Genomic DNA, 22,058 nt, shown 5'->3' with positions numbered 1-22,058 from the left:
TACTTCCTAAATTATGATTATGGGCGTAGCCAGGAAGGGGCATGGGTCGGCACAGCCCCCCAGTTAGCCTAGTGCCCCCCAGAAAATTACAGCCGGGCCCCCCAGTTAACCTGGTGCCCCTCCCCAGAAAATTACAGCGCGCCCCCAGTTAACCTGGTGCCCCTTCCCAGAAAATTACAGCTTCTACTAGGCCACCCCCATAACAAAATCCTGGCTATGCCAATGATTATGATATATCAATATCTTAATGACTGCACAAATTTCAGTTATTTTTTTAAATTTATTCTCTACTGTAGTATCTTCTATTTGATTTTATAAATTTTAACATTCCCTTACATATATAAATGATAGGATTATGTTTTGTAATCTGTAGGCAAAAAATTGAAATTGGAATGAAACCAAGAATTGAAAGCATAATCCGCTTAGAGACTTTTTTATTTCCAGTATTGTTTAACTATAAATTGACGTTTAAAGATGAACGTTTTTAATCAAGGTAAGATCTTCTTTGGATCTGCTTAAAAAATGGAATGCTTTATGGAATGTTAATGAAATTTTGAAATTAATGAATCTTTCAAACCCATAAAATACAAAAAATAGAGAAGTATCAATGTAACTACAGGAAAAGTGTATCTTCAATAGTAAGCTATTACTTTCAAGTCTATGTGAAGATATTTCTCCAGAAATCAAGAATGACAACCTCAGCTGTCAAAAGCTTGGGGTTAAGCTGGTTTCATTTGACTTCTTTTGAATGAAATGTATAGAATGTTTCTTTGTTAATAAATATCAGTGTTAGAGATTTAATTTTTTGTTAGTAAAAATAACATTAATTTATTTGGGTAGGAATCACTGTGGGCCCAAGTTTTCTCCAGGCCTGGAAAGAAATATCCAGTTTTTCCCTCTTGATGGCCCTGATGACAACTTTCAAATTTCTAGTAATTACAATTTAGTTCACATACAGATCAATCTAAATAGAAAATCATATCACAATTATCTTTGTCATAAACAGATCTACAGAAACCAATTTCTGTAATAAAAAAAAAAGGTCCTCTCTATTAGTACAAGTCAGTAAATTTTAATATGTGATGCATTTTAATAGGGGCAAACTTAAATACATATTTTACAGAGAATTAAATCTAATAATATTTTCATTTTTTGCAAAATATTATTATTAGATTGAATGTAGCTAAACTCATTTTTAACCTATATCAAATATTTGAAGAAAATACAGTAATATCCAAAAATACAAATTGTAGCTAAAAAACCAATTTACATTGCAAAGTTATAACACATCAGATAAAGCAAATCTACATTTGCTGTATTTACTCGCTTATAAGATGATTTCGCATATAGGACAAGGTATGACTTTAAAGATCAAAATAAAGAAAATTAGATTTATTAATACAATTCTAATTTTATTTTGTTTAATCACAAATAAAATGTCAAATGTGTGTAAATGCACACATTGTCCTGCAAAAATTACTGGCATTTTAAATTTTAAGAAAATTCTTGTAAAATCGACAACATAATTTGTTCACGTAAAGCTGGACAATCGGAAACCTTTTTTTTGCCACCTCTTAACAGTCAATCCACTCTCCATCAATTACACTTCGAAGTTTCTCCGAATTCTGATTTCTGAATAATCATGTTTTCACACATGAATTAAAACTTATATCGGGCTCCTGTGTGATTTTGGAATTTCAAATTGGAATTCAATTCAAAAGCTTTGCTTTTCCTATTGCTATTCATCTTTACTCCTGACAATATACAAGAATGATTGAAACAACCCAGATAAAATATTTTTGTTTTTAAACACCAGAGGGTGAGCATCCAGAAAAAAAAATGCAAACACATGGTTTGCAAAAATTATAGCAAAAATGCAAAGAATCCTTCACTCGTGCATATAGGACAACCTAGGTTTTTGAAGCAATGAAAAATGAATAAAAACCTCATCTTATATGTGAGTAAATATGGTAATTAAATACTAATGTTTTTCCAATTATCCAATTATTATTTCTTAACCTGTCTGAAACACAATGTAAGATCTAATATCACTAATATCAAATCTAACATTTTGTTTGTATCACATCATTGATATGTGTATCAATCAGAAAGACAAACTATTTCTATCTGCAGCTTGGCAGGCCCTGTACAAACCTAAGCTGTAGTTTGTTAGTTGAAGGACCTTTTGCACATGCCCATACTGAAGAGCATGGCATTTTATTCTGTTTTATTTTATTTTATTTTTTTTGTTACTGACAGAGCAGGTGTTCCAACGTATTCTGTTTTTAAATTGATTCAGTTTCTAATAGGCATTCAAATTTTTATTTTTTTGTAATTATGTTCTAACAAAGAAACAACGTGATTCACCTGAAGCAGGACTCAGGAGGAGCCCGAAAACATTTGTGCAGTGTATATATTACCAACACTGGACAATAGATTTACAGTGCAATTTATTTGTCATCCGGTGTAAATGCTCTTTTTCGTCAAGTTTTTCAATTAGATAATATCTGATGCCATGATTTATATCCAAAAATTAATTCTGAATTATAAAAAAAAAAAATTGTTGTTTGATAGATAATTAGATTAAATGATTAAAAATAGCAAATTCAAGTTCATCTGTGCAAATTCAAGTCAACAAGTTATGGAGACTTCAAATATCTTTCTACAGCTGAGAGAATTATATTATGATATATTACTTATTTATTGCTACTGAGGATGCACAAATTATCAGTTATTAGAATACAAATATCAGATATAAAAAAAAATCTTGTCCCATATCAACATTTTTGCAAAATTATAACTACAGTTATAAAGTGTTACTGTAATCTCAATCATGATGTACTAATTATTAGGTTGTTGCAAATGAAATGGATGTTTTTCAAAATTTAAAGTTTCTGGCCTTGTATTGAGTTGTTCAGAAAGTAATTTCGTTTTTTTCCATGGAAAAAAAAACCAATTTTTTTCATAACATATTAATATTTTATTGAATTATATATTAACCATTTTAGTCCAATACTTTTTGCCATCTTTCTGGTAGTAGCATGATTCCACGCTCATGAAAGTTCTGATCTTTGCATACAAAAAAATATGTTTACTACCGACATATTCAAAAACAACTGCAATAACAAGCTACATTCATTATAGGTTTTTAAAATATTAAAATGTTATTTGTAAGGTATTAATTTCACTGCTAGTATAGAAGTTTGTCTAAGTGAATTCCAATGTATTGAATTTTTAAACTAATTACAACTGTCATTATAAATTACAGTATACAGGGTGGGCCAGTGAAAACGAAACGGCAGAGTGTTCGTGTTCGTCCAAGCAAATCGCTCGGACAGGTCAATTTTACTCTCGAGGGGACATCTTATGCAATAAAGTTTTTGCGAATCTGAATATTAACTAAACAAACATTTTTTTCGAAATAAATGTTTGTTTAGTTAATACAAAATAAATGAGTTTTTAAAATTTTTTGTTGTCTGTTGTATTCAGAATCGCAAAAACTTTACTGCAAAAGATGTCCCCTCGAGAATAAAATCGACCTGTTCAAGCGATTTGCTTGGACGAACACGAACACTCTGCCGTTTCATTTTCGCTGGCCCACCCTGTATTAAAACTACAGTATTTTGAAACAAAGTATGAAGTCTTAATTTTTGCAGTCTGCAGAAATTCTAAAATATTTTAAATTTATTTTTTAAATTTTATCATAATCTATTTAGTTAATGAAAATAATTTGAACAAGTGAACTATTAAAAAAATTGATATAAATATGTTTTATTGAACTGAGTTATATCTGAAAATGCTATATATTTATGAATTGCAAATGATACATCAATCACTAAGTAAAATGCAATAAAGATCAATTCAGATATTATATTATTGCATTTCTGAACTAACAGAAAATAATATGAAATAATCCTTAAAATGTTCTCTAGTCGACTTACTTTTTACTACTTTAATACATAATTATATTCACCTCTGTTTTGCTCCTTTCGAAGTATTTTTCAACTACTCCACTTATTTTTTCATCACTATTGTTGACAACCTGGATAAAGTGGACTTAGATCAATAACTCAAAATAAAAAAGTATTTAAAGTAAAAATAGTTTATTTTGTAGAAAAATGCAAAGTAACTGAAATTGCTAATAACTTTCCAGAATCTTATATTCTGTAATTAATTATTATACTCAAAAAACTTTTTGTAAGATACAAAAATTAGTCATTTGGCATTTTACTAATATATCAGGTTTCGTCAGGTTTCATCATGTTTGTTTACATATAAAAATTATTCTATTCCTAAACTATAAAATAAATATAGCTTTTTCAGTATAACAAATTACTATTTCGAGAAATTCATGCAATTTCAATCTATAAAACTGAATAAAATTTTAAAGATAATAGCAAATTGTTAACAAGAAATGTTTGTAAAGTTTGAGATTACAAATTTCTAAAAATCTGGAGGAATATGTAATTAAATATTTTTTTTTAATATATACTATAAATGAGCTTTTAGTCTTTTCAAAATTTGCTCTGTATTTTCAAAAGCTTTTTAACATTTATTAAGTTATACTGAATACAATAATAAGGCACATAATTCATTAATAAGTAAAAATTTTTTCATTGCAATCACATGATGAAAATATCAAATAATTGCCTCAAATCCAAAATGATCCCAACCAGAAAGAAAAAAAAAACTGAAAACACACACATATATACATACATACATACAATATAAATACATATTGAACTGAAAATATTGTATTGATTAAAACATGCCTTCTATGGAACTTAGTACTTAGAGAAAGTACAGCATAAGGAATTCTTTAAATACACAAAACTATCATATTGTAACACTGTAGGGCAAAACTACATTACAATCAAAGGTTACAATAGATAAATTTCAAAAGTTACTCGTATTTATGATTATAACAAATGCAAGATGCTAACAGGTTTTTAGAGTTTTCTATTTGTATAATTTTTTCTATTTTACACTAGTATGGATTATCATACTGGTAATTTTTTATTTTCTTTTAAAAAAGTTAAAATAAATAGTTTTAAAATGCTAATATGAATAAATATGGATCCATTTTACATAAAAATTTTGCAACTTGTTTTTCATTTTCTTTTTAATATTAATAATGCTTACATTGTCATTTTAAATAGAAAATAATGCTATCTTTATAATGATAAAGCAATTGCACTGTCCTAAAAAACTACACTTTTTAATTCATTCAAAAGAATGAACTGGAATATTTCAATAGTTGTTATTTTTGCACTGAAATTTATCCAAAATTTTAACAGTAGAAAATGCATTTAACTTTAAGATCTAATAAATGATGCATTTATGTTTACAACATTCTGTACCACAGATGACACATTTGTGTCTTTCATATTAACCTCTGTGCTCATCATCACAGTAAAATTTGCTATTACTTAACTCGTGCATTTCTACATTAGGAGTTTAGCTTTGGTTTATGGCCACAAATAAATCAGCTCTACCATTGTATACTGTATTTGGAACACAAGCACTTCTTTTAATGATACAAATTATATACAAACTGAACTGTATAAGATGCATTTATGTTGGTAAAAATAAACAGAATTTATCATTATTTTGTAGTATAGTATTACATTTATACTACCTATGTATCCAATTTTTAATAAAAAAATTATTTAAAAATAAAAATCATACATAAATGATAATGTAATCCATAAATATAACAATCATCATAAAGCCCGATGAGTATATATAATAACATCCAACAATCGCCTAAATGATCAGGCTATAATTCAGCTATTATAATAGCCAAATTATAGCCTGATCATTTAGGTGATTGTTGGATGTTATTATAGATAATGTAATCAACCACTAAATCTAATTTTCCCACCATAATTTTTGGCTGAAAGTTGAAGGCCTAATCAGAAAACTTTATTAAAAACTGGCCTGAAAAATCCAGCAATTTCTTTTTGATTTTTATTATAAATAATAAAAATGTTAGAACAATGACGAGGCAGTCCTTTAACTTAGAATTAAACTTTATTCTAATCTAATATATTATTCTAATCTAAGACTATACTTGCACTTGTTCACATATCCATAACTTGGCATGCAACTGAAAACAGGTTTCTTCTTGTTTTGAGCGGTCTTGCATGGTTGTTGCCAGTTCATACACAGTTTGTGATATTGACACTTGCTTTAGTTTAGTATTCCCTAACAATCCCCCCTCTAGAAGAGATTCTATCTTTACTTAGCAATCTCTTCGCTAGTTATGCGTTTACAGTGGATCAGAAGTGTTGCTCTTAGTATCCATGTACTCTATTTGTATTGTTTTGTCAGTGATGTTTTCCTTAACTTTGTAGACCCACTTACATTTGATAGTTGTTGCCCCTTCTAGCAGTTCTGTTAAGTTCCATACTTTATGTTTTCTCAGGGACTCCATTTCTTTTTCCATGGCAGCCTGCCATCTGGCTGAGTCGTTCAATTCCATAGCTTCTTTATATGTCAAAGGCTCTACATTGTTCTTGACTATCTTTTCACTAACTGTGCCAAATTCTTTCTTCTGTGGTTTTCATTCTATATTCTTTTCTGGGTCTCCCCCTGTCCTGTTTGATCTATTCATGTCCTATCACTTGCTCATACCAGTTCATTATTCTGCTCGTTTTCACTTTCATTCATTTTGCTTTCATCTGTAACACTAGTTTGGCTTTACTGGCTCTGGCTTCTATGAATTTTTAAACTGTTCATCTTTGGCCTGTACATCTCTCTTGAACTGTGTTTTCAGTGCTTGCATATTAACTTCTAATCTTAATTTTGCATCTTTGGTCAACTGTAACTCACTTTCTAATTCTTCTATCTGCATTTTTTGACTTTCTAATGTTTGTTTTGCATTTTCTAATTCAGATACTTTCAACCTTTGGCTCTCCAATTCTATTGTGACATCTTGTACCTCGGACTGCAGCTTCTTCCTTGATTTTTCCAATTTGATGTTAACTACTTGTAATTCTTCCAACTGTCTCTGAAGTGTTTTGATGTCTTTTGTCTGTTTCTTTCTGTGTTCCTCTAAAACTGCTGCCAATTCTGTTTCTTCTTCCAGTCGTTGTTCCAACTCTTGAATCTGCAAGTTAAATTGGGTGGCCTGTTTTTCTAAACTTTTGTTTTGTTCTTGTTTGTTTCATCTCAGAAATGGTAATCTGGTTCGTTTCCATCTTATGTAGATCTCACAGGGGTTAAGTTCTTCTTTTCATCCTATATTTAGTCCTTTGACCTTTAGGTTGTTGGCCATGTGCCATATGCTCCTTTTGTTTAAGTAACCTAAATGTTGGTGCCACCTTTTCATTTCATTAACATTTGTTTGAGAGAGTTTAGATCCTCCCACCTTTCTTTCACATAGTATAGCCCTCTTTCTTTAAATCCTTGCATGTGTATGCTTTTAGTTTTCAGATCCATAATGGCTGTCTGGTTCTTCTGGAATGGTACACTGAATCCATGATCGGTTATCATCCCTACTGACAGTAGGTTGGTCCTAGTTCTGGTGCAAGGAGCGTGTTCTCTAATTTAACTTGAAATCCTCCCTTTGTTTCAATTATTACATCATCACTTCCTTTGATTTCCGTTGTAGATGAGTTGGCCAAGTTTAATTCACTTATGTGGGATGTTTCAACATTAGAAAATCTTGCTTCATCATTGCACCTGTGTGATGAAGCACCTGAGTCTAGGCACCATTTATGATTTTCACTCCCTTCATTTGCCATAATATTAGGATTATATGACTCCTATTTTTGTGTTGTTAGGCTTGTAGTCTCTATGTGGTAGGCTTGTTAGCCTCTATGCGGTTTTGCTTGTTTCTGTCCTAGCATTCTCTTGCCTTATGGCCCATTTTGCCAAAGTTATGGCATTTGAATTGAATGGCCCCTTATTTTCAGATCGTTTTGTCCATTGTTTGCTTATATACAGCACATCTGAATTCTTCAAGTCATTGATATTGTCATTTTGTTTTCGCACCTCATACTCTTTTATTAGTTTTATTTTGAAAGAAGTTCCTTGTGTTTCGATAGTGATCTGAAATTGTTCAAATAAGTACGGTATATCATATAGCAGTAGTACTGTTAATAGTTCTTCATTCATGGAGATTTCTATTTCTTTTAACTTATCTACTATATCGAAATAGTCTCTTACGTGATCTGCCATGTTGTCTCCTTCCCTCAATTTCTTGAGAATTAATTTCTTTAGTAGCATATCCTTTCTCGCAGGACCTTTTGATTCGAAAATTTCATGCAGTTTATTCCACATTTCATGTGCGGTTTCACATCCTTTTGTCTGTTTTAATTCTGCTGGGCTTATGGCGAGGATTATATCACACATTGCTTTAAAGTCTACTGCGTCCCATTGTTCTGCCATCTTCATTGTACTTTCATCTCCAAGTATAATTTCTAGTTTCTTTCTTTTTCCACTGACATATTCCCAGGAATCATTTTTGGTCAGGAGTGCCTTCATCTGTATCTCTCATGTGTCAAAATTTTCTTTACATAGTGGTTCTATTCATATAGCTAGTTAGTTAGTTGACTTGCCATTTTTCTTTTGTAGGCTTCGTAATTTTATTTCCTTTTAATTCCTGTAATTCTAGCCTTCAATACTTAATTTTCTGTTCCTGGGCCCATAACTGTTGTTAGAACAGTTATGGGCCCAGGAATGGAATGATGAGGCAGTCCTTTGACTTATAATTAAACTGTATTCTAATCTAAGACTATACATGCACTTGTTCACATATTCATAACTTGGCACACAACTGAAAACAGATCTCTTCTTGTTTTGAGCAGGTGTTGTCAGTTCATACATAGTTTGCAATATTGACACTTGCTTTAGTTTAGTATTCCCTAACAAAAAATATATCCAATTTAGTGAGAGAGACAATTGGTACATGATAGATAAAATTTAAAGTCTAGATTGGATGGAAAGTAAAAATGGATGAAATAAACTGTAATGTACCACAGGTGGACACCCAAAAACAAAATGACATTATAATCAAACTCATTATAAAGATAATCTTTGTACTCTAAAACCAATTTTAAATGAACAACATCTGACAAATAGCATATGAAAACATTTGACAATAACTGTTCAGCCACAGAATCCATTGGTGTTTCACTTCACTAGCTTTAAAAGACAAGTAATTGTTGATATTTCATTCTATTTTTGATTTATATTTTATCCATTAATGAAACAGTAAACATTCAAAGTGGAAGGGACAGACAAACATTTAAATGAAAAAATTTTCAGTTACAAAAACTAACACTAGTTTAATGATCTCATTAAGATCATGCATATCACAATACAGTTAGACTTAAATATATCATATTTCGTTATTTTCTAGAAACTGGATCTAAATAAAGTACTGACAAGACGTGAAAAAAGTCTTTTACACTTATCTACTATGATTCATTGCTTCTAACTCAACAATATTTTTGATGAGTGATGCACCATCAAATGCATCTTATTTTATGAATGATGTAGTTTCTGGAAACTCCCTTGAAAACATGTGAACTTTTCTAGCTTCCCTAGATGTAAGAAAGTAGTGTTTGTCATTGACAAGATTTATTACCACATCTACTTGACTTAAATACCGGTTAACTTAATACACACTCACTTCGTTTAACCTTAATATCCGGTACTTCTTGATCGTCCCAACGAACGTTTTGTTCGAATAACCTGAGGCAGTCCTCGGAGAGGACGAAAACGTTCGTTGGGACAATCAAGAAGTACCGGATATTAAGGTTAAACAAAGTGAGTGTGTGACAAGATTTATTTCATCCTCATCTAATCTGCTTAGTCTTTTACTTCAGCAACACTGAAAACACCATAAAAGTGAGCAAAACTTTATTTCAGTAATGAGGTCATCTTCAGATGTGTCCATAGTTCATTGTTGTATAGGCTAAATGGCCAACAACAATCCCTGAATGATAGATAACCTTTCTGCAATTTCCCTGGTGATGTAATGCAGATTTTTTTGGATTAGCACAGTAGTGAGTGCATCATTAACAACAGAAACTTCCAGATTATGGTGCATCTTCTAAACAAAAATTCCACTAACATCCCATGATCCATTTGCTTACAAGAGAGCAGTGTTCAGAGTACTTATAAAAAGGACTTAAACTCATTGTTGTGATCCACACTAGGTATAAAGAGTTCCAATGTATTAAGTGTATTTCCACTGCCCTAAGCTACTCAACAAATCTCATCAAGAGCCTCATCCAACATTATCTTAACCCAAGTCAATTGTACTGAGAGCAATGACCTGCCATAAAGACTGTTACTTTTAACAGGGTTCTCTATTCTCTACAGTACCTATGGAGAAATATCCCAACTAGCCAACATTAATATTGCATTTTAATATTAGTCTAATGGTTTTTTCCTTGCTGAGGAATGATAGATACAGGTGAACAATCTTCACTTCTTGGAATTTACATGTTTTATAACAGGATAAATTGGCACTATGAGTACATCGGAGCTACTCACAAACCACTGAATAAATTGACTAAAAGAACATCACTACACAGTTAAAAAGGTTTGTGCACAATAAGCCCTTGTGGTTTTGCTTATGACAATAACATCCATGTGGACTTGAATAATGCCCATCTCTTACATAGCACATTTGTTCCTGCACAAGTCAACTATGTTCAAAACTTTGAAATTTATAAAGCAACTAAAAAAGGTTTCACTGTTAATTTTAAGGACAGTATATATGGGATGTTCCATTGTAACAGATGTAATATACACAGTCCAGATTTTTCAATAATCTCATTTAATGTGAAAAAGTTACTACTCTTAAAAATAAGAGACTATTATAGCATTGTTGTGTGAACTAGGACAAATAATATAACAGTGAGTTGCATTTGCTGTCTTAATAAACTTTGGTGAAAATTGATTATAAAATTTTGTAACAGATGTAACATGAAAAGGACACTACATTTTTGGTAATTAATGAAATGCCAAACTTCTCTGAAACTTTACATTTTTTTATTACACAATTCGTAGGAAACATATAACACAGTATCAGAAAGAAAGTAAAACCATTGGAACTTTTATAAAATTATTCATTTATTGATAGTCATGTGATAATTACATGTAACGGATGTAACCTGCAACTCCAATGTACTATACAAATTCAGATAAAAACCATAACCCCTCTAGAGTTAACAGGAACAGGAGGATAAACTTTTTTTAATACATTTTCTGATTCATACCATATCTCATCCTTTCTAGTTGGCCATATCCAACCTCCCCTAGTAGACTGCATAGCATTGACCAGCATATCTCCATTTGCAGCTTACACTTTTATGGCACTTACAGTCCCATAAAATTCAACGTTTTCATACAAAACTGCTACATAGTCTCCAACACAGATGTCTGTAAACTGTTGTTTCTTTACCTTGATTTTTACCAACAGTAGAGTTTGGATGTGCAAACACATTTTTCATTGGCCACACAAATTCCCTCGGGTAAATTTCACAGCACTGAAAATCAGATGTGCTTCCTAATTGAAAATAGTGCAAACCTTTTAGCCCAGGAATTGCTGGAACATTTTTACTTGTCCACTCAGGTCCCTTCTCTTCTCTCCAGGCTTGTATCTTTGTTTTTGAGAGAAACAGTACTTTATCTTTGTCAGATACATTTTTAGCTACTTCAAAGAACTCCTCTGCACTGTTGATGACATTTTTCCTCTGAAGAATACTTCTCCATACAGCTCTCTTAATTGTGCCACCAACACCATCAACTGGACTCTTTCCATGAGCTGTCCCCAAAAAAGTCATAGTGATGGAACTCAAACTGGGATGAACAGTCTTTGGCTCACAGACAAGAGAAACAATATACTTGTTCTTACACTGGCTGGGAGCTCCATCTGAGCATATATGGAGGATGGAAATATGTGCATTGTTCTTCAAATGTTCTAAAATAAGCTGGTTACAACAAAACACTGAAAACTTGTCATGTTGCAAGTCATCACTCACTACAACATAATTTGTGCTAGAACCATTCTGTGTTATAACACAAGTGTATAGTGTAACCCCCTTCAGATACCCAGTGAGCAGCCATTATTTCATTCTGCTGTCAAATCGCACAGTTCTCTGAATAGTCTACGTGCATCACTGCTTCTGTGCTCAGATTATTTTTTAGGAACTTCATTGCTCTTAGCTGAGTCTTTGCAATAAAGCAGTGATACCTCATCATTGTCAGCTGTTCAGTAAGAACTTCAACTGCATATTTTGCAGTAGACTTTATGGCTTCTTTCTTGTTCTCTGAATCCCACTGATAGTATGTAATTTCATCATCAGATGCAACATTTCCCACCAACTGGTCAATAAAGGCAGACACCTTATAACATTTTGTGCATTTGTTCAGGCAACAACTTGGTATCCACATGCAAACAGAGTTTCTCACAATCTTGTCAAGTGTAGGTAAGCTGAAACCAGCATTTTTAAATCCATCTAAAAGTAACTGGAAGTTCTCGTGATACTTGCAACAGCAAATATTGTGGTCTTTGTCTGATGATGATTTCACATGTGCAGGTCTTAACTTTGTAAATAATGATTTTCATACTTTAACTCCAGGATGCTCTTGCTTAAAAAGTCTATGTGCGTCCATCATAGTCATATTCATCGTTTTTTTTTTGTATTGTTTTCTTGGCACCACCCTTACGAACTGTTACATAATCCTTCATTCCTGGACATTGTCATGATATAATGTCACTCCCATAACATGCTACAACCAAACGTTTAGTCTCATTATCACTGTCCTCTTGTGTCTTTGGCTGTTTTTTATTTTCAATTTCATACTGAACAGCTAGTTTTTTTCACAATTGCTCTCTGCTTTCTTGATGATACTGGTAAAGCTCTCTTTACTCTCTGGACTGTTTTCCCATATGACTGTGGGGTGATGAAAGACTTTGAAGGGCTCTCATTTAAGGACAAGTCTGGATTAGGATCAAGTTCTTTCTTGCGTTTTCTCATAGCTCAAATCTCATCCTCTCTCTTGATTTTGCTGCCTCTGAATGTTTTTTACTAGCTGTCCAGGATTGTCTACGAGCTTTCTGGTCTTCTACATTTTTTCTTTTTGTTTCAACTATCTTTTCTGCATTCATCTTGGCCCTATACTTTCTCATCCTCTCTGCAGCTGTCATTGCTACTTTTTTGCCAGGTGGTTCTGATAAATCTGCCATCTAAATAAAAGAGAAAATTAATGAAACATAATATAACTGATGTAACAACCTATCCTGTTACATCTGTTACAATGCACTTGTTACATCAGTTACATGCATAATGTTTCTTAAGCATTACTTCAATTATCTTTGCATGAGGTTATGTTTAAATGTGATGAAAATCATTAGAAGAATGTGTAATTACAAAGGTTTCAGTGACTTAATGACCAAGATATAGAGAAGTTTGTAATAAAATGTAACAGATCAATAGCTGATCCATTTCATTTCCATTATATCCACAAGGATTCTAAATTATTATATTTTCTACATGGATTTATAATCTAAAGATACTTACTTTTTACTATTATCAACAAGTCATCCAGACTCTCAAAGTAACAGAAGAAAATAGTTTCCTTTATATGCTCAAATGTTCAGTCACCATGTACTACAAAACAACTTCTGGAAAAATCCAAGATGGCACCTGATCACGTGACTAACTGTTGCCAAAAATATGATTTTTTTACATTTAGATAGCCTATATGATAATATCATAGGAACAAAAAAAAGTATTATTTAGTGAAAAAAATTTTCACCCTAGAATGTCCACTTTTCCATGGAATTATCCATATGTACTTTATTTAACCCCTGTATTTTATTTTGATTTCATTTTAAGTTTCTCCAACTTTCTTTTACACATACAACCACCAGCACATGTAACTTTTTTAGTGCTCCATTAAACTTGTTATTAGATGTGAATGTGTTTATAAAAATGTATATGATTGATTGTTAAATCCATAGATCATCCCTCTAGCCCACCTACTTTCCAAATTATCACTCAGACTGCCAAAGGTTCACTTTTCTTTACACAAGTGCTCTTTTTCTGGAAAAATGACATATTATAACTTGTACAGCATAAGTACTTGCATGTGTAGCAAAATTATCACAGAACTATCCCATCCTGTCATCCTGTTTTCCCTAAAATATACACAGTTAGTATTGTCTAAGTGCAATCTCTCATCATGCCAACTAAACCATAGACTGAGGTTTATTACATGGACATAAAGTCCATGTAATAAAAAGTTTTTTCCCTATACCCAGTCTCCTTGAATTCACATTCTCAAGCCAAATACTTAAGCCAGCATGCATATACACCTGTTTACATGCATCAACCCACACAGCATTCTTCTTCAAAGCACATTCATCATGGTTTTACTTGTTTCATTATGTAACATCAACCTCTGCTATGTTGTTTTGATGACATGTTTTGAAATTAAATTTTTTTCCCTCAAGGATCACTTACATACACTAGATATCTTTATTTGTCTCTAAATAAGAATACTTTAATTATAATCTCTCCCTATACATTAATTGACACTTAAAATAAGAAAATATTATAACAAAAAATATTTCAGATTTATTATTCAGGACTATTATTTATTTAAAACACTTAAGTTGAAAACAATATTGATAAAAACTAAGTTACCTTTAAAGGTACATGAATCTCAGATGTCTTTCATAATCAATGACAATAACATTACAAGAAAGAAAGTAAACTCTTAGAAACAAAATATGTGATATCTGATATTTCATTCTCAATTACTTCAATCTGTATTGACAAAGAAAAGTCAAATTGTTTAAGTAGATATTCATAAAAAGTAAAATATTTGCTGTAAATTGATTTATTGCCATAATATAAATTAAAGTTATAGTACAATACTGAATGTAGAAATTTATTGTATATCATAAATTTATTCATTAAATAATAAATTCAACACATTTAGCATTACATTAAAAAAAAAATTAAGTATTAAAATGAATTCTGAATACTTTATTTCCAAGATTCTGATTATTCAAAAATCTTCATAGACTTAATCAGAACTATTTAAGTGTCTCAAGTGAAACCAACAAGATTCTTCAGAACTAATTTTACAAATGTATTTAATTACAATATAATATATCAAATTTAATAAAAAATTAGCTCAATAAAATGATATCAGAGAGAGACCAGTCCTATACAAACAAAATTATCTGAGATGTAAAAAAAACTGTATCAAGTAAAAACTTATGTCAATTTAGACAACAGTCAAATTTTTTCTTAAGAGTTTTTCTTTGGTAAAGATAAGCTTGGAGCTTGGAAGTGATTTGTAAAAACAATAATGCAGATAAAAATCTTGTGGTACTGCTTCCAAGCACCAAACTTATCCTTAGTAAAAAAAAACTGCTAAGAAAAAATTTGACTGTCATCTAAATTGTCATAAATTTTTACTTGATACAATATTTCTACCTTTCAGGTGATTTCATTTGGATATCAATTGTTTTTTAGTTAATAATTATATTATTAGATCAAGATATAAGACAATGATATATTATGACAATGATGAAATATTACAATTTGGTTGACGCTTGGCAACCACTGACCGAATGCACCATTGACCGAATGCTTTCGATACACCGTTTAGAAAAATTGTTATAAAAAGTTTCAATTTGCCCAAATTTGAGCATTTTATTATTCTGGATAACATTTTGAAAGAAAATCAATTGTTTCAGTACAATTTTATCCTTATAAGCATAAAATTAAGCTCTACAGGAAACTGCCACAAACTGTGACATACCAATCCAGAAGTTTTGCCAGCATCTCACTGATAATGAGAAAAGCTCAAGTTTTAAAATTTGAGCTTTCTATACCCAGTAGGTTTTTCTCTAAAAGAATTTGCAGTGCAGGACAAAGAAAAGAAGAAAATACTGCTTTTTTTGGCTATTTTTGCACTTTCAATTGCTTACATTTAGCAACCCCTTTACAGATAATCTTGAAATTTTGTACACTCCCTAAGAAAACAATTATCTTTCAAATGAGATATTTAAATTACTTCAGGTGTTTGGGGGACAGCGAAATCTATCCCAAAAAATTAGCAACTCTCATTCCTGTATATGGTCAGTCAGTGACTTTTTTACTTGGCACGAAGTCACTGCTGCGACTTTCAATTTCAATTTTAAAAAAATCTTTAGAATTATTTTACGTACTTCAAATATTCTAAATTTAGAGCTATAACTTTTAAAGTTTAACATTTAGTTATAAAACTTTTAAATATATATTTTTATTTTAAAGCTATAATCATGACTATCAAGAGGGAAGGAGCTGAAGATTTTTCTCAGAGTCTAGAGACAAGTTAGAGATCTACAGTGATCCCTATAGTAAAAATAACATTAATTAATAGTTAACAAAAAATAAAATTTTCAAGCTGCTTTTTATTAATAAAGAAAACATTGTGTTCAAAAATAAATAAAAATAGCAACAGGGATTCACTCTATCCCAGGGCTCCATACAAGCTCTTGGCAGCCATGACTAAAATGAATTATTAAGACCTGTTAAACTGTGGCCTACAATAACTATCAGCTATATCACTTTCACAAGTGGCCATGTGGTGACATTCAGTCTAATTCTCAATACTAAATTTAATAACGTAAGTTTTAAAAATCTTGTGAGAAATAGGCTTTAATTTTAAGGAACTACACTGCATACACAGTGCAGGAATTTCATATCTCATATTAAAAAAATAAATATTTTTCTTATTATTATTTAAAAATGACATTATTAGCTCCGACTGTATTCTCCACTTAAATAAACATAATACATTTAAATACAGAAATTCAATTAATAAAAATTAAGTTTTATAAAAATTTTATAAATCTGCAAACTTTAAAAATAGATTATCTGCAATATACATAGTCTGAAAATGATGTACTTTTGATTTTAAACTTTTACTGATGTTATTAATTAAATGACTTTATGCTGGTTATAACAGATGTGCTTTTATAATTTAAATGTAAATAATAAAAATCTTTCATTTAATACATTTAAATAAAAAATAAAATGCAGAGATTCTTGGTTATAGTTTGACTTTTTGACAATTTAAAATTTATTTGGAAGCTATTTGGAATTTGCTGTATGTAATCTAGCAATAAAAGGTTATTGATAATAAGAGCACTTAAAGAAATAATAATAAAAAAAAAACATTTATTTAATCAGTGAAATTTCTTTATCATTTAAGGTTTAATTTTTGTGATTTTTGAGGGTTTTTTTTGTTTGCTTTCTTATTTGCTGTCATTAATATTAATCACCGAAATATAACTGTTGAATACGGAGAGTTAAATTTCCACAAAATAATTTTACTCAATATTTAAGCTCTATTTTGTCACATCCAATTTGTGCATTTTTCATTACGTATGGCCGGAACACATTGCAAAAAATCTACATAGCTTTGCTTTTTTGTAAAATATGAAGCAAAGCAAAATTAATTGCATTTTCTAGTTTTTGTAAAATAAGCACAAACAATGGCTTCGGACACTTAAGTCATTAAAAAATCCATTTCTTTTATGAAAAAACCATGCTATCTCGATTATCGATTGTTATGACAAACGATTATTAATTAATAAAGCTTCAGATGTCTCCATTTTTACTTGTCATAGTATTCGGTTTATTTTCTGTAGTTATTAATGGATACTTCTGTATAGTTTATCTAGGACACGACTACTTGATTTTCTTACACGGAGGATACTCGTCAAAAACGGTACCAAATAGAGAACCATTAATGGTTAAATCCAGCGTAAACTTAAATAACAATTATTTTTGTCAAAATTTTGTGTCCAATTGCCTTAAACAGTACACTGCATTGCCAAGTTGTCTTGTTGATAAAAAAAACTGATAACTATTTAAATTCATTTTGAATTTAAGCAATTAAATAAATTATTTTAATCATAACATTAACTCCAGTTATAAAATAACTTTTCTAATCAACTTATAAGTTGGAATATTTTAAAATTCCTTCAGGGACAACCAGTGGTTACATTCTAGGAAATCCCATATTACATAATTAGGGGAAAAATTCTTATTATTATAAATATAAAACAGGTAAATTCCAATAAACGCAATTAAACATTCGTGCCAAAATTTATACAATTCACATAAAATATCCTGCCGTTAATTAACGTTATTAATAAAATATGAAAGAGTAGAAAACGTCCACTTACGATATTAATTAATTACAACGCCATTGGCAACGTAACATTGATTAAATACGCGGTGTTTACTTGAAAGAAAAAAAAAACAGTTGCAAGAAGTTTCCCCATAACTCCCTATACTTACCTTGACTATGCTGGAAACTGTACAGATGGATTGCTGTAGATGGTCGGTAACCGTGTAAGGTATATTTTGTTCGTCGATGTAACAGACAAGGTTTAGTTCGCCACCAATTTCGTTTCCTTCGTTTTCTACTTGAACTTCGTAACTTTGATTATGTATCTTCAGGCATCTGTCCTGATGTTTTTTACCCTTCGCATGTCTGAGTAATTCGGATTTTCCTGCCATCAAATCGCGATCGCAAAGTCTACAATAACCGTATCCTTCTCCTTTCGAACTCTTTGTTAACCATCCTCTAAAAGGCGCTAAATTTTCCCATTCGATTAAGTACCTTTGAAAATATTTTCTTTTCTTCTTTTTCGGTGGCGATTCACATGTTTCAGTTTCTATCACTTTATCGTCGATGTTTTCGGGACAATTTTCCCTACGTTCTGTTTCTTCCATGCTGGCTTTTTTCCCTCGGGTAAAACGTAAAATGATTTTTATAAAACTCTAATGATTAAAATATTTATGAATATGAGTTAATTTTTCCAAGTTCTACTTATAGGTAACCACTTGGCTTATTTAATTGAAAGGAAATGAAGTGTAAGTTAAATAATGTTTCCCTGTATATTCCTTTTTCATCCTGTAATTTCCCTGCGGTTGAATAATAATGGTTAAGTGTTGCCGGATGTACTCTCCGCGACCTGGCAACAATGAAGGATAACATTTTAGGAGACTGGATTTCTTTTTTTTACGAAGTCTTAGTAACTATATATTTATTGATTTTAATTATTATTTATTTTTCAGAACTATTTCGTTCATCCGAATTTTAGTCTTATGCGTCCATCAAAAATATGCGGTTTTTACATTCTTTCGCTATGTTGTCACTAAGAGTGCCTTTATTTTTAGCAAGCCCATTATGGTTCTAGTAGTTTTACAATGGAGTGGCCTGGTGGTGAGGGACAGGCCCGACACATCCATACCTGCAAAATTCTGGGGTTTTTCGACCCGTCCGGATTCGATCCCGTGTCCCGTAGAATGATATTCTACCGCCTTATATCTCGCCGTCTATCATAAATATTACATAAAAATTTAGCGCACTAATTTATCGCGTATTTAAAAAAGATAATATATAATCGTAGAAAAAAATGAAACTGATAACTCCTTTTTGACAGCAAGTTTATCTTTGGTTGCAACCAATGAGCTAGAATATATTACGTAGAGCAGCTGTAGCGACGCCATGTTTAAAGAAAATTTAATACACGACCGCCATTTTCCTTTTAGTTAAGGTGGTGTACCATTTGTGTTGTGTAAAGGCAACGAGTAAGAATGTTCAACTCGTGTTAAAGTGTGCAAGTGAAAGGAAAAGTTCCCACCCCTTGAAGTGGATAGCAAATCGCCTTCGTAACTCGACATTCGAACGAGATTCAATTAAAACGATATTTTTACAGCTGGAAAAAAATAAATAAAATATACAGTATATATGATATATTATGTATGTAGTATATTGTATATATATTGTATACGTATCATATGTATACGACTTATACAATATATACACCGAGCAGTCAAGGTGGCAGCCTACCGCTCTGGGGGACCCGGGATCGAATCCGACGGGTCGAAAAATTCCTGGGGGGTGGTCCGTCCGGATATGTCGAAACCCTTGTTTCACCATTCAGCCGCCCCATTGTGGGCCTGGCCGAACCCACATTGGGCTTGCTAAAAAGAGGCTCTCTTAGTGCCCACAGGGCGGAAAGGGTTAATAATTGTTTTTCCTTTAATTATCATTACGTTATGATAATGTGTCAATCCGATCTTTTCATACACTGTTATTAAAATAATAAATAAGACTATTAAACCAAACAAAATCGTAAAACAATACAGAACCAACGCCTATAAAAACTTTGTTGCAATTTCCTTTTACAATTACAAGCATAGCCTATTATTTATAGTAAATGATTCCATTTATAATAATATATTAATAACAATTTTATCCTAGTCTCTGCTTTTGCTAATTAAACAATTTTAATATCACTATTAATTTACAATAGTTGTTATTATTATAAACATTTGAAGAGTGGTTTTTAAATAGTTGAGTTACTGAAGTAATGCAGTCGATAACAAATGCTTTTTCTCTTTCTTTCCATTTACCACCGATACTTAAGTAAATGAGAATTTTTACATCAGGAAAGACGTTTATTATCCGTTGATTTAACGTTATAAAACATCTTTCCTAAAGTAAAAATTCTTGTTTACTTAGGTCTCAATGGTCAGTGACAAAAAAGAAAAAAAGAGATGAGTGTTTGTTATCTCAGCTATATCACTTCAGTGACTCAATTTTAATTCGAAAGTAATTTACTTTCACAGTAAATCATTCAAATTAACGAATGACAAGTTATCTGATACCTATGTTTCCCCATTTCTTAATAAATCTTTCTTTTTTTCGTCTTAGTTTTTCTTCTTGTATTTTTTTTTCTTCCGCTCTTTGCTTTTCTTTTTGTCTATTTCGGAACACCTTTCGTACAAGTTTTGGTGAAAAAGAAGCTAGATCATCTAATAAATCGTACAAATATATCTCAATATCTGTCAACATTTTTATCCAATCAGTTTCATCGAAAAATGTTCCGCAAGTACGATGCACTTCTATTATTTTATCCTGCAAACGTTTATCTTCCATATTTTCCACAGAGTTTTGAGTCATAGCAATTAGTTCTTCATATTTTTTCGATTTTTGATTTTCGTTTTTCAGACTGTCTTCTAAACAATTCTTTGTATCATTCAAAGCATCTAGTTTTTTCTTATAAATTTCTTCAGTTTTTTTAAAATTTTCACATTTATCTTTCAACATCTCTTCAAGCTCTGAATTATGTGTAATTCGTGACAAACATTCACTTTCGTATCTAATTAAAATGTTCTTCATCTTATCTGGGTTTTTAAAGCATTCTAAATCCTCATTTCCTTCTCGAGATGCTAAACAAAGCAATAAATTTCTGTACTTCTCTAATTTCCTTAATTCTCGTTCACGTTTTAGGATCTTGAATTCCATCATTTTCTTACGATTTGATAAGTTTTGAATTTCATCCAGTAATTCTAATGAGTTTTCTTTAACACTAGTTACTAAACTCATAGCTTCTTCACATTCTTTTTTGCCTTCTTCCACTTTGTCTTCTAGATTTTGCAAATTTTCTTCATAGTTTCTTTCTAAGTTATCCATGATTTCTTCTTTGTCTGCAATTGATTTTCTCAATTTTCTAATTTCTTCACATTGTATTTGTGAAATAAATCCAAGCTTTAGCGATTTCTTGTTTCTTTCGATATAATCTTGATAATTTAAAGTCTTTTTTTCACTTACTGCAGCTTTTGATCGTAATACTTTAAATGACTTATTAGCTTTGTTCGTAGCCATACTTCCACTTTCTGGCTTCCTATCTCATCAAACAGTTATCAATAACCCTATCTTGTTTACTTTCAACATAGCAACTACTACTATGGCAACAATTGATTTTTGTTTTATAGTAGTTGTTGAATCATAAAATTTATTAACTTTCCTGAATGTTTGAAACTTTTAAGTTAATTAAACTAAATTTAAATACTCAAAAATATTGATATTGTGTAAGTCTATTTGCTTATTAATAAATAATGCACAAAGAAAAAATTGAATTTAATTATTCAGTAAATATATAATGTCCATAAAGTACGTGTGCAATTTGAAAAAAAATTATAATTTTATTAGTATTTGCGATAGAAAAA

At 31.0% G+C, this 22,058-nt stretch overlaps 2 protein-coding genes across 4 annotated transcripts in view; both read right to left on the bottom strand.

Moving 5' to 3' along the window:
• Window positions 1–18,981, bottom strand: part of l(2)05714 (lethal (2) 05714) — a 52,923-nt gene extending 33,942 nt beyond the window's left edge. The window contains exons 1-2 of one of the 3 annotated variants that reach the window (XM_067266950.1): window positions 18,333–18,981; window positions 3,974–4,042 (exon numbers count right to left, since the gene is read on the bottom strand). In XM_067266950.1, the coding sequence (XP_067123051.1) occupies window positions 3,974–4,042; window positions 18,333–18,770 (507 nt within the window). In that variant the 5' untranslated portion in view covers window positions 18,771–18,981. Of the gene's footprint in view, window positions 1–3,973; window positions 4,043–14,672; window positions 14,692–18,332 lie in introns of those variants that run through there. The other 2 variants (XM_067266952.1, XM_067266951.1) reach the window with 2 other exon arrangements.
• A 1,690-nt stretch (window positions 18,982–20,671) lies between these two features.
• On the bottom strand, window positions 20,672–21,845 carry LOC136972432 (tropomyosin alpha-3 chain-like). The gene is made up of 2 exons (XM_067267031.1): window positions 20,876–21,845; window positions 20,672–20,801 (listed from the first exon to the last, which is right to left on the bottom strand). The coding sequence occupies exons 1-2, from the start codon at window positions 21,712–21,714 to the stop codon at window positions 20,732–20,734; spliced, it is 909 nt and encodes a 302-aa protein (XP_067123132.1). The 5' UTR covers window positions 21,715–21,845; the 3' UTR covers window positions 20,672–20,731.
• Between the last annotated feature and the right edge of the window lie 213 nt (window positions 21,846–22,058).

The sequence above is a fragment of the Centruroides vittatus genome, unplaced genomic scaffold (genome assembly GCF_030686945.1).
Source record: "Centruroides vittatus isolate TY-2023 unplaced genomic scaffold, ASM3068694v2 contig_290, whole genome shotgun sequence".
Classification (NCBI taxonomy): domain Eukaryota; kingdom Metazoa; phylum Arthropoda; class Arachnida; order Scorpiones; family Buthidae; genus Centruroides; species Centruroides vittatus.
The sequence above is the reverse complement of the archived record's forward strand: the minus strand, read 5'-3'. Positions and strand labels throughout refer to the sequence as shown.